The 13136-nt window shown below is 44.6% G+C and overlaps 1 protein-coding gene across 5 annotated transcripts in view; it reads right to left on the bottom strand.

The window, feature by feature from the left end:
- The window catches only part of kdm4c (lysine (K)-specific demethylase 4C), an 84045-nt gene that overhangs the window by 5765 nt on the left and 65144 nt on the right, over positions 1–13136 (bottom strand). For all 5 annotated transcript variants that reach the window (XM_048996640.1, XM_048996643.1, XM_048996639.1 and 2 more), the window contains exons 18-20: positions 7498–7686; positions 6749–6919; positions 1826–1945 (exon numbers count right to left, since the gene is read on the bottom strand). In XM_048996640.1, the coding sequence (XP_048852597.1) occupies positions 1826–1945; positions 6749–6919; positions 7498–7686 (480 nt within the window). The remainder of the gene's footprint in view (positions 1–1825; positions 1946–6748; positions 6920–7497; positions 7687–13136) is intronic.

Genomic DNA, 13136 nt, shown 5'->3' with positions numbered 1-13136 from the left:
AATGCATTATAGTTCGACTTAAATTACAATGAAGCTACAAAGAACTACATAAGCTACAATGAAGCTCTCATCTATGATGCACTATAGATACCTTCATAATGCATTATAATGGTCGGTATAAGAATTAATAAAGCGTTACAGCACCTCCTATTGACAGTCATAGGGCATTATAGCGTAGTATAATACTTAATGAGCTTCAAAGAAACGCTCATCTATAACGAACTACAGATACCCTCATATTGCATTTTGATGGCAAGGATGCAGTCCATATTAAGGATGCTTTGTACTGCATTATGAAGGTATCTATCGCTTCATAAAGCTTTCATAATGCATAATAAACATTATGTGTTATGCCTTTTTATAAATATTTATATCGACGTTTGTAATGCTTTATAAATGCATTATAATGCGTTATGAATGTGTTCATAGAATCTTATAGACACGGCATTCATAGAAAGTGTCACCGAAGTCACAAACAGTCATGAGACTCCCTGGAGACAAACCACAACAGCCTAATCGGACGTGAAACCCGTGCCAGAGATCGGACTCCCCGCATTCACGGTCAGAGCTACACACCTGAATTGTGCGCAAACAACAACCGAGCACAGATCGCATGAGAGCGTGAATAAACCAATGATTCCAAATCCTCCCGTGCCGAGAGACTGTGGCTTAGAATCCCTTAGAACCAACATAAATTGTAACCCTTCCATCTACTATAAGTTACTTGAGATAAAAATTTCAGTTAGACGAATAAAACGGAAATAAAGGTGAAATGTAGTGCCTTTGCTTCACAGCCTTCAGGAGTATTTTTACAGATATGTGCTGCAGATTCCAAAACACACTTGATTTGTGGTCAGAAATATTAACCACGTGAACATGATAAATCAGGAAAATTGCGCTCCTGAATCCATCACATTTTCCAAGGATGTCTGATTTAAGGTTCGAAATATTAAGGTGTGCTCCGGCTCGGCCGATGAGTGTCTCAACCGAGTCGACGTGGCAGGAATAATATTTTTACTGCATGCCACCCAGATGGGTTTAAAGGAATTAAAAAGGTATTATATTAGTATGAAAGGCAAATCAGAAAATGGGCGGTGTTCCTTTGAAAATTCTGCCGACTTTCTGAATTGCATTTAGCTGGTAAAAAATAATAATAATAATAATAATAATAATAATAATAATAATAATAATAATAATTAAGGATTTCTCATAATACTTCTGGATTTACTAGAAGCAATTTGGTAGGAATATTATCAGCGTGGAACTGGGCTGCAGCTGTAAAATAGAGGTACTTGTGCAGCTAAATCCCCTAACGTGCACAGATCCTTGCCGATTTCCCGCAGCGGGTATCAGACGTGACAGCTACGGCAGGGAGTTTCATTCAGGTGACAGTTTAGCACCCTAGCATGTCTAAAAAGAACAGCGGTAAGAACAAATCCGACGGCTGTGCGTGGTGACGTGCTCACACTCCCACAGAGGTAGAGGGATCCTTTAAAACACTGTACAAACCCAGCGAATAAATCCCCACTAGACTATTACAGCAAAAACAACATTGTTTCAAACTCCCAAAAGCCACAGAGAGAATTAATGCAGAAGTTCCCCACACCCACATCAGGACCGCATGAATAATTAAAGACAGCTTTTAATATTTTAGACTGTCTTCCCTCCCAGAGACAATGTTGTGTTTTTCTTTTTTTTTTGTTCCCCCGGTGGAGAGGAGTAACCCTCAACTGTCCAGATCAGCGTGAGAGGGATTCGGCAGTCGGTGGTCCACGGTTCGGCACACGGCGGAACATCTGTGGCGTTACGCTGCTATGGCGTTTACCTGGTACATGTAGGATGTGTTGGACCCCAGGTACTTGGCTCCGTAGAAGAGTCCGTCTGGCCACTTGACCTGCACTGCCTCTCCCACCTCTGGAGGACCGAGCTGGACGCAGTCCCGGCTCTGGGGGGCGCAGAGAGAGCGAGAAAGGTCATGCGCCAACTGAGATTGGCTTAAGGAGACGCCGGAATTAATCCAGCGACTGCTGAGCAGCAGAAATGCGCTGCGTCCCATGATCCCCGCGGATCCGAGCCGCACAGCTGCAGGACAGCAGACAGGATCCCGTGCGTCTCTATGCTCAGCCTTCAAAGGAGAGGAGGATATGTCCGGAATTTTTCGGAATTAAGGGATGGTCGGTCCTGGCTCGATTATGAGTCAGTGATAGCCACCTCGGCATAAGCAGACCACCTGGAAATTCACCCTGTGTTCCCTCGATGACTGTTACTCCGCAAAGCGTTGCCTGTGCAGTCAGAGATGCTGCAGGAAGCGATTCTCGCATCCCAAACGTTCCCCCGCCAGTCGAGCTAGGATTAAAGCTGGCTAATTGTGCTACTATTTTCTAAGGATTTTGCTGTTTGCTGCTGCTGATTTAAGCATTAGAGCAAATTAACTCCTAGTAATTACACTGCATACAGGATGTGTGGTCTTTTGTTAACATGAGACATAAAAACAGTACTGGGATTAGCCAAGACGGAAGCTTCATGAATTCGGTTTCATTAATACCCAATTTTCATTTTCTTGGTGCCATTATGTCCAAAGAAGAAAGTCTTTGGAAAAATAATAATAATAATAAAAAAAAACGCTCAGACCCAATTGGGATTTGGGAATCCAGCTTAATTGTCCGGAGCAATTACCAGCCCACAACTTTTTCCATTACATAAAAAAAAAATATTTAATTGGTCAGACTGCGAAAGTAATGTCAGACTCGACACAGAAATGTTCAGTTTAAAGGGGATATGCTCTACAGGAACATTTATACTCGCTTTCCCTACAGCAAAACGTGTAACAGCTCCAGTGAGGGTCATGATTTATTGATATCGGCGCAAAGTAACATTGTGTTCCCTGTCTTTCCGAACAGCACAGGGGCAAATGAATAATCGAGTTGTGTATGAATTTGACCTAGAACAGGAGCTATACATTATTACATAGGCACGTCGCATCAAACTATCACATACGTCTTCCTGTAACCCAGTTAAAATGTTTTAAAGCTAATCATTTATATAAGCAAATGGCATTTCACCTGCGAATAATGAGTATATATAAAGCAACCAATTCCGGGACAGAATGGTACAGCTTTCAAAACTAGTCACGGATGTTGTGAAACAGCTTGAATCTTTAATTGCACTAAAGAGGTTAGGGCTCTAAGCCAGCCCCCACTCAGAAGACCGCCCAAGATGCACTATTGGACCCCCTACCATATTTACGAGGAAGTCCAGCCTCCAATTGTACAGCTTGACTGATGGGGGTCTTCGGGTTGCTTTAATAAATAAAAAAAAATCCCAGTAGGAGATCAGGGCACTTAATTGCGTGTATATAATTAGAACTAAATGCAGAAGTCATTTTGCTTTTAGCGTATCATTAGGTAACCCTGCGAATAGGACTATTAATCGTTAATTACTGAGAAGGATTCCAAAACGCTGGAGCAGAATTTTCACTTCAGTTCTGCCATGAAAATACATCACCAGATTTAGCATTTTGTATCCTGCCGTTCCGTTTCCGTAGAATTCTGTAGAATTTTAAACTACACACGTACTAGAGCAGCATACTCCATTGCAAATTGAAAGTGAAGAAACACAGCAATTCTACTCCCTTTCCTTTGCTGGATGCCTTATATCTAACATTACATACAATACTTATCCAACTGGAAATTTCTGTGGGGAAATGCAGGTTAAGTATCTTGCTTAAGGATACACCAGCAGGATGCCTTTTGTGGTTTAAACATGCAATGGTCTGTGGCCTCTAGTCTTGTGCTAACTGTGACCTAAAAATAATTTCAGCCATGCAAATCCCAGAATTTATAAAACACTGGAAAGCAGTGTGATGGCCAGTGCACAGCCAGAGGGTCAGGTACATAGACATCTTTCTAAATATGCCTCTCTAACAAACACAATTTGACACACAGACATGACTTTTTTAAGCACTGCAGTATTCACCTGTGCATTCATAAAAGAGGAATAAAACAGCATAACAATTGCCTCTTCTTATCTAGATGTCATCAAAGTGTTGTGTTTTCAAACACGGCTGTAAGACCTTCAGTTAAAACCATCTGTATTGAACTGTCCTTAAATTCCCATCCATCGGCCCTGAGAGGCATCTGGGAGTTAAATGCCGATATTTCGGTGTTTAACTGAAAATCCCTAAATGAGCTGCTTCCATACCATACGGCTGAGCTTTTACCTTTCCTGCCTCCATCTTCTGCTCTCTGCAGAAATACCGAACTTTTTCAGCAGGTCATCCTGTATCTCTCAGCTCAGACCACAGCCTGATGGACATTAACCCTTTAGAGCAGTGTTTCCAAATCCGGTCCTTAGGGATTCACAGTTGTTCCACGTTTTTGCTCCCTCCAAACTGCCGGCTGGACAGTCCACATTTTTGCTCCCTACTGGCACATTTTTGCTCCCTATGACACGATTCATGCATCATATCTACTACAAGTTAAAAACTGAGATGAGGCCTGCGTGTGTAATTCATGTCATAATGAGCAAATGGATAAGATGACCCCTACTGTCAACCCTCACAGCTGCCAAAAACACACCAAACCATAAAAGGAAGTACAGATGTAATCCAACGCGTGCGGTATTTCCATTGGCGACAGATCAGAGAGAATCAATGATTACACAAGCTTCTGTTTTCTCACCAAAACGACAGGGTTAACCCGAATCCTACCATCATATCAAAACCAATTTGTCCAGGATGAAAAGCATAAACAAATAAAGGAAATAAACAATGGCCTTTTTAGAGGTTGAGTACTTCCTTGGGGATGAATTCCCAACCAGAGCTCTGTCAGATCTACAAGTCGGATTTCCCTAAATTATTACGAGAAACTGCACAGAAGCATACATCTCAGTAATTAAACCATAAGCAGTACTGCTGTCATTTATATCATAAGGGGAGGGACGCGCTGACAGGGATACTCTCATTTTATAACGCTCATCTTGATTAGCAGTCTGGCTAACCAAGGGTGAAGGTGATCACGATATGTGGTGCGTGTGGGAGGAATGAAAAAGCATCTGCCACCTTTTGCAGACACTGCATTTCCCGTAGAGTTGTTGATGTGATGGACATTTTAAAAGGGTTATAGGCTCTTCAAATGGCAGCTGAAAAAAAAATTTTTTTGCTTAAAACACCCGGGACTCGATCACTACAGCAACAAGAAGGGGCACTACAGCATCCAAACAAGGATGGCGAGTCGTCGTCAATCACAAGCTCTTCCTATCGGTCGCATCCTAGTCCGTGTGATGGAGCTGCGGGATTTCGTGTTTGTCTGCCAGGTTTTCACGTTTGTTTGTTTGTTTTTGTTTTGTTTATCAGGCGTGAAGAACCCGCGTCATGTGGACAAGGTCGCAGCCTACTTTAAACAGAACATCGACTCCTGAGGCCTGGTACCGACAGAATCACTGGAACGTGGAAAATGGTGGACATCATGTACTGACCGTGTCATGATTAGCCGTAATTCAAGTTAACAGCGTGTCAGAAGACCACAGATCAAACACCCAGCGTATAAATATCAAAATAACATAATTCACTTTGCTTTTCATTTATGCCAGGAACAATGATATACTTTGAGAAGAATCTTAACATCTCCAATCACAGATGACAGGGAATCTGTAGGGGTTCCCATAGAAACTATACTATCATTTCAAATAAACCTATAAACCTTAGAGCTTCAGAAATACTATGAACAATGAAAGTAATATAATCTATTTCATGTATAGTAAAAAGGGCAGAGAGTTATTTTTAGCTACTATTTAATGTGCAGCTCCTGATATAATATCTGACTGGCTGCAGGGTTTACTATGGCAAACATCACCAGGTTTGCGCCTGGATTTAGATCCGTATTTTCTTTGTGGGGACTTACTAAGGCACGACCTAGGGCTTCAGTGAATGCATCTATTCTACAAACACTTTCCTTTCACCATCACTATGGGCGTTTCCCGCCTCTTCAGAGAGAAGTCTGAAGCATGCGCGGCAGCAAAGGAAAATAACAGCACTGCCATGTGCCTTCCTCCTGCAGCCAAGATGGTGAGAAGGAGATACACCAATGGGCCTTGGCCTGTCAATGAGCGACGTTACCTTTCGTCGTGCCATTCAGTCTAATTTACCACCAATTCTGCTTGCAGTACCGACCTCACCGGATCTGTTTTCAGGCTAACAGCTCTGACCAGTGCTGACCAGTGAAAAGCAGTGCTGTACAGTGCAGTGTTGTACTGAAGTGCATTTCCTTGCACTGCAGGACAGATAAGAGTATTGCAAAGGCTCTGATAGGCCAGTTCCTTGGGTCCAGCAGGGATATTCATAAGTAAGCCGGGGGTCACTGACTTGAGCCCAGCGCCAGCTGTCAGACCCATGGCTGCAGATTGTTTTTTGTCTAGTACTCTGCCCTGCAACATAAACGGGGCAGCCGTCACAGCCCGGAAAGGAAGGACATGCGGCTCAAAGCAAGATCTTGACTACAGAGTGGATTCACCGACTCGCGCACAGTAGCAAAGATACTGATGTTCCTTGCTGGGTACAGTGGCTGGGTTTTTGGGATGCTGCTAATTTAGTAGCCATTCGACTTTGGGTGTTTGCGTCATTCGAATTTCATGGGGTGTAATGTGCTTGAAAAGGATGTTTTAAAAAACATTCCTTAAAAGGCCATTGCCGTCTAACATCTAGATGGCTATAAAAGTCAACTGAATAAAAGTCAATACTTAGCAAACTTACCACAATGTCCTCAGGGAAGGTGTCATTGCTGAAGGAGCCGTCATCAAACATGACTTCGTAGAACGTCTGAGAGGTGACCTCTGTGACCCTGGATGTGTAGTACCTCAAGTTTTTGTGCTTGCTGATAACTGTCTGCCCCAACACGATGTCCTTCTTGCATGCTTTGCTCCTCTGCCAAAAGATCATCATTTATGATGTGAAATGCAACACGAACCCAGCATACAAACAGAAACCTTTACGTCGAGGCACTTTACACTTATATAAGCAGGAAAAGTACACATTGCAGCTGCCACAATATGCTGTAACACACAGAAATCTAAGACCTCAATAGTGTCGACTTTTAATTACTCATTGTATCAATAACAGATGCTGCCTAGTTAATGACATTAATTATAATCAATGAAACCTTATTAAGAAAATAAACAGAATAAACATAAGCAATTATAATCATCTAAATTAGTCACATACAGCTGTAAAAATGAGTAGCAACAGCTGAACCGTCTGCAGAGAAATGAAATTGTCACGCTAATCAAATTTCCGACGGCACAAGTCACAAGCTTGTCAAAATTGAAATTATCATTTTTTTTATTGGAAATTTGATATTATGGGAGTACATGGACCTGAATTAGTATAAAGAATTAGACATTAAATGGATCGGACTTAGCAGGGCATCTTTCAGACCGAACAGAAGCACCTTAGAAAGCTAAAGTCCACAAGTAACAGCAGCCCGAGGGAGTTGGAACACTCACAGCCAAGGAGCTGCGTGCCTGGTGCCGGTGACAGGTGATGAACACCACGTACGGCCAGTCGTCGGGCTCCATGGTGACACCAGCGGCATGTGCGCACGTCACATGGAAGGAGGTCGGGCAGCGGCCGCACGAACACTGAATGCAGGCGCCCGACACTTTCTTGACCCGCTTGCGGCAGTAGACACACTTCTGTGGAGAGAGGGGACACCAGATTCCGGATTGGTCGCTGGTTGCCGTGGAACAGGATGGCGACAGTAGAGGGTGGGGGGGGGGGGAGGGTGACTCATCATAATTTCAGCTTGGAATTCATTATCTTTTATATGAAAACATCTTATTGTAACTAATCGATGCTGGCAAGTTTAAAAGAGTAGCCGTTCAACATAATTTCTTCTCAGGAGGATGAAATCATTACACCATCAAAACCTTTGTGCTAAATTAAATGAGGAATCCCTCTATTATTCCTGATGAATTCATCCAGTGCAGCTTCTCTCAGAAGACACAGAGTTAATTGCGCAGCAGATTAGGGGGCTTAATTAATCCACTAAAGCGTGCCACGGCATGAGCAATCAAGGAGGCTTCGCGGACGACGTCCTGACGGGATGCGACGGTATGGCCCGACAAACAAGCGTTAACGACCTAGGTGCATTAAACCAAAGAGCACCAAAGAAAGTCTGAACAAGCTAAAAAAATATTAATGGGGCGGGGGGGGGGGGGGGGGGGGGGTAGGCGAGGGTAGAAATACCAAGATTACAGTGAAGTCATCCTCTTAGCTAATACAAGAAAAATGTAAATACGATCCTCTAACTCACCAACATGATATTTATACATAGAGTCAAAGCACAATACAGAGCATTTCTCCTCATGCTTTAAACACCAGTCCTAGAAGGAAGCAGAGGGTGTTGACATCCAGCCTTTGGAAAACGAAGACACCTCTGCCTTGGACAGACTGTAACATCCTGCAGTCATCGCTCCGTCACTGATGACAAGGACGGCGGCGGGGAAATGGGGGCGCGAGGCTTTCGAGACCGGAACTAATTGGGATATTTAGCCGGGGGAAGACAGATGGAGTTGGGGGAGAGGCGTGCCCCAATCAGATTATACGTCTCACTGACATTCGCGGAGACTAAACCGTGGCCCCCCCCTTCCAGAGTGGCAGTGTACATAATAATCAATTCTGTCGCTCAGTGAAATCTTGAGAGGTACCCATTTACCACCTACTGCCTCAAAATAGCTCACTTCACACCCTTTCTCACTCACCAGAGCAGAGAAATGGCCGGCGGTTGCCAGACGGCATGTTAAACACTATGCTGAATGCGTCCTTTTTAATAAATTGTCTTTAGATAATTTATGTTACTCTCGTTGAGACATATGTTACAATAAATTATTAATGATGTGTATATACACTGTGTGAACATTTCCCAAAAAAATGTTAAATACTCTATACTCTCTTGCAGGCTTTGATTGGGCATTTAAAAACGTCCTGTGGTTTCCAAAACCGTAGCTATGCTCTCGCCACGACTCAAGATAAGAGACAAGATGTGGAAGAGAAGAGCAATTTAAACATTTCCCTGACAGCCCATGTTGGAGGAGAACACAAAGGACCAACATGGTAATGAGTCCTGCAGGATATATTCCGTAACAGCAGTGAATCAAAATGGATTCTGGTCAAAATAAGAGACACTGTTGGCTGAATATACGTTGAGTCCTGTAACTCAGGCAGGGCAGGAGTCCACGCTAACTGTATATGAGGCACCGGATGTAACCGGGAGCTCTACGTAGATGCGACATAATTGGCACCTTTCTCTGTCGAGGGGGTGGAAAGTCAGTTGGTGCAATAACTCAAGGTTTCTCAGTCAGCTGCTGCATTAGCGACTCCTATAGGCCCGGCATGCAATGACATATTAGTCTTTACCCTTGGAGACAGAGATGCACGCTATGAAATGTGAGGAACAAAGGCTCAACCATCGGACAAAGTCACAAACACTCCTGGATAAATGACTAAGTTTATACACTATACTGAAAACAAACCCTGGATCCAGCCACTATATTAAACATTTACATTTAGCTAGGGATGTAAACAGTAACTGTGCGATCGCTAATACCTATAAGCGCTGCTATTCCTTCAGTGCTAATAAATGGTGCAAGCGTGGGGGGAGGCTAATTAATTCTTTTCTAAGGTTTCACAGCTGTGATTTAAAAGGAGATTCAGAGGGAAAAAAATAAAAGAATCACGCGTGAGACAGGAAGTCATTATGAAGACATTAAGCAGAAGAGGAGCGAAAAGGGGGGCTTTGGAGAAGCGAATCCAAAGCGCAGAGGGAAGGAGGCAGATGGATCATCGGGGGTGGGGTCAGACTGCAGATTGACTGCACGTCTTTATCGATCTGCGAGGCACAAACAAACGCGTTTAACCCCCGTTTCGCCCATGAGATAACCTCTCCTCTTGGATTTTCACACACCGTTCCACCTCACACTTGTCTGGTTGGCCGGCTGCTTCACCTAGAACTATCACGCCCCACCATAACCGTACACAATCTTGTCCCAGTGAAAAGTCTGGATATACCTATTGAAAATCATTTGTTTTTCAACAGCCCTAAGCACAGCTTGAGGTTATGTAGTGAATATTGTCTTGTGAAGAAGGAAAGAGATGGAGTGCTGTGACCTAAACCCCATGTAGCTGGGTTGGGATGAGTTGGAACGAAGAGTAAGAGCAAGGTAACCTACTCGTGCCCAGAACTTGTGGAAGCTCCTTCAGGACTGTTGGAGAAGACTTCCCAAGTGGTTACATCTGGAAGCGGACTGAAGGAATGCCAGGAGTCTATAATGCTGTCCTCGAAGCAAAAGGGGGGCATATTGAAAAGTCTAAACTTGAGATGATTGAAATCTGAGATGTTGAGCACTCCTCTTGGTCTTTGCAATATTTCATATGTATTACTTCAATGCCTTAAGGTCTTTAGCACACCAGCATAGCAATCCACACTGCCTTTCTCCTTCAGTCTAAGGCCCCCGACGTCGATAAAAGGCCAGAACATGTAAATACAGGAGTGTGTTTTGGCCAGGGGAAGACGACATTATTTACATCTAGTGCTTTTACATTTGCTGCAGGAGCAGACCACCTGGGGAGAGGTCTTCTCCCTGGTGGCAGGTTGGCTGTCCTCTCGGTATCTGTTCAGGTCAGCAGTGGCGCTGCAGCCTGCGTTTTTGGAGGAGGATAAATGACACCACGCTACCTGCTCTCAGCTCCCCGCGACGATGAAGCTGTGTCGCAAATTACTGCCGGCGGGCATAAAGTGAAAGATTGTACCTGAAGACATCCTGAACACTGAGACGGTTTAATGAGTACTTACTATGATGATCCAGCTACAGTCAGATACATATTAATGCACTGTGTCCTGCGATGGGAAAGGAAGATACTGTACAGTTAGTCAATCAGGCAAGAGAAAACGAGCCCCGAGTTTGGATCTATGATGAAGTGCTGGCATGGGGGGTGTTCAAGGAGCCTGTTTGCTACTGTAAAACACGATGGCCTGCTTTACTGATGAGATAATCCCAAATATTTCTTTTCTTTATGACTAAAACTCATCAAAATTATGAAAAGTTACTAGTAACTACTACTATAGTTTCTACTCTGGGGTCAAAAATTGAGAGGGAACAACCCAACAAAGGTTAACCATGAATCCTAGGGGGCTGGCATGGTGGTGTAGCCGTTAGCCCTGCTGCCTCTCACCTCTGGCGGTTCCAGTCTCTGTCCTGGCACCACTTGTGGAGTTTGCATGTTCATTAAATACTAGAACTCATGGCCATAAGTGAAAATTAGCGGGAGAACATTTTAAAATGAATTTGAGGAAGCACTTCTTTTCACAGCAACATAGTTAAAGTATGGAATACCCATAATAGGTCTTCCTGCTAGTGTAGCGCAAACTAAAACCCTGGGTTCCTTTAAACCAGAGCTAGATAAAATTTTAACAACTCTGAGCTATTAGTTGAGTTCTCCCTAAACGAGCTTGATGGGCCGAATGGCCTCCTCTCGTTTGTAAATTTCTTATGTTCTCCTCATGTCGCCGCGGGGTTCCCTTGGGGTTCTCTGGTTTCCCCTCCCACAAGTCCACAAACATGGTACGGAGAACTGGAGTTGTCAGATTGTCAGTAGGTGTGAATGTGTATGAATGGTGAGTGTGCCCTGCGATAAGCTGGTGCCCAATCCTGGGTTATTCCTTGCCTTGTGCCTGTAGGTTCTGGGACAGGTGGGATAGGTTAAGCGGTTACAGAAAGTGGATGGATGGAATCCTGGTGGGTAAGGGGTGTGTGCTTTCATACCCGTGTGAGAATAGTTTAAAATTTTGCCATCACATGTTTGAGAGAACAGTGATACTCTCCTGGTACAATTACACGGGAAGAGAAGGGAAGACCTTGGTTCTTCCAGCTCGTACTCACTAGTGCTTTGTTTTTATTATTTTTTTTTTATTTCTTGCATCTTCTTACACGGTGCATAACTTCTACAGAAATACGGTTCTATGAAACCAGCACGGGGGGGTACCTAAAAAGGAAAGCACTGCGCCGACTTCCAGCGAGCCCTGGTTCCCCGAGAGGCAGGGAGATGGACCCTTCCTGCTTACCGTGAGCATAGGGCACGTGTGGCGCCAAATGCACATCAGCGGCATTAGTGGGTGAAAAGTGAACCTCTTAAAAACGTATTACACTGACGAGTCGCATCTGCGGGACACACACGAGCCATCCATTGCACTCCCAATTAAGCAGAATGCTGATTACCTGGAAATCACATACACACACGTACTCACATACACTCACGTGGCCCTTGGCCGCGGGGAAATGAACGCAACCTTCTGCATGCAGCTGCCATCCAGATTCCAGGTGGCCGAAATGGGCCAATCTGTAGGCATGGCTGAAGATGGTGACAGGCTATTATGGGGTGGCTGAGGTAGGGCCCCCCTCAGTAACAGAGAGGCAGGTGGGGGTTCAGAGAGCTTTTGCCGTCCCCCCCACATTCCTGTCATCCAGCTGAATCACAGGTACCTTTTGTTGTGTGGGGTGTGGGGAGGGAGCGGGGGGGGCAGAGGGCATGGGGGGCATCTCATTATTTAAAATGATATAGAAACAAAGTCAGCCCCAGATGTAAAATGGAGGTGGCGGGTGGGGCGCCTGGCCGAGGTTAAAGGGGGCATTATGGGCGTCGCCAAGCGTGTGCCGCACGTCAGACACAGGGGCCTGGCGCGGGAATGAAGACTGATTACGGGCCCTGCTGGACGCCGAACTCGGCCGTCTGCGTCATACATTACGGTGATGGATACGCTCCTCCCCAGCCCGGCACTCCGGTCGCCATTCCGGGGGCCGATAAGCGGCCAAGAGGTGTCGCGGGACATGTTCGACAGAAATAGATTCTATTAATTTCATAAATGGCCCAGTGGTTCGCCATCGCTCAAATTAAAGCTTACCATGTACTTAAAACTTCCCTTGCTAACAGGTCAGCTGCACTTCATGAGACAGGAAGCCATCATTTTCATTCATGACTGTCTAAGACGGGGCAGCGTGACGGTACTTATACGGCTCAGTGAGAAGCCTCATCTTCAGGATAAGGGATTTGAATCCTACCTTCTGCTCACAGTTCCAGCGTCCCAACT

Source organism: Brienomyrus brachyistius, chromosome 25 (assembly GCF_023856365.1).
Source record: "Brienomyrus brachyistius isolate T26 chromosome 25, BBRACH_0.4, whole genome shotgun sequence".
Taxonomy (NCBI): domain Eukaryota; kingdom Metazoa; phylum Chordata; class Actinopteri; order Osteoglossiformes; family Mormyridae; genus Brienomyrus; species Brienomyrus brachyistius.
This window is presented reverse-complemented; position numbering and strand designations above follow the sequence as displayed.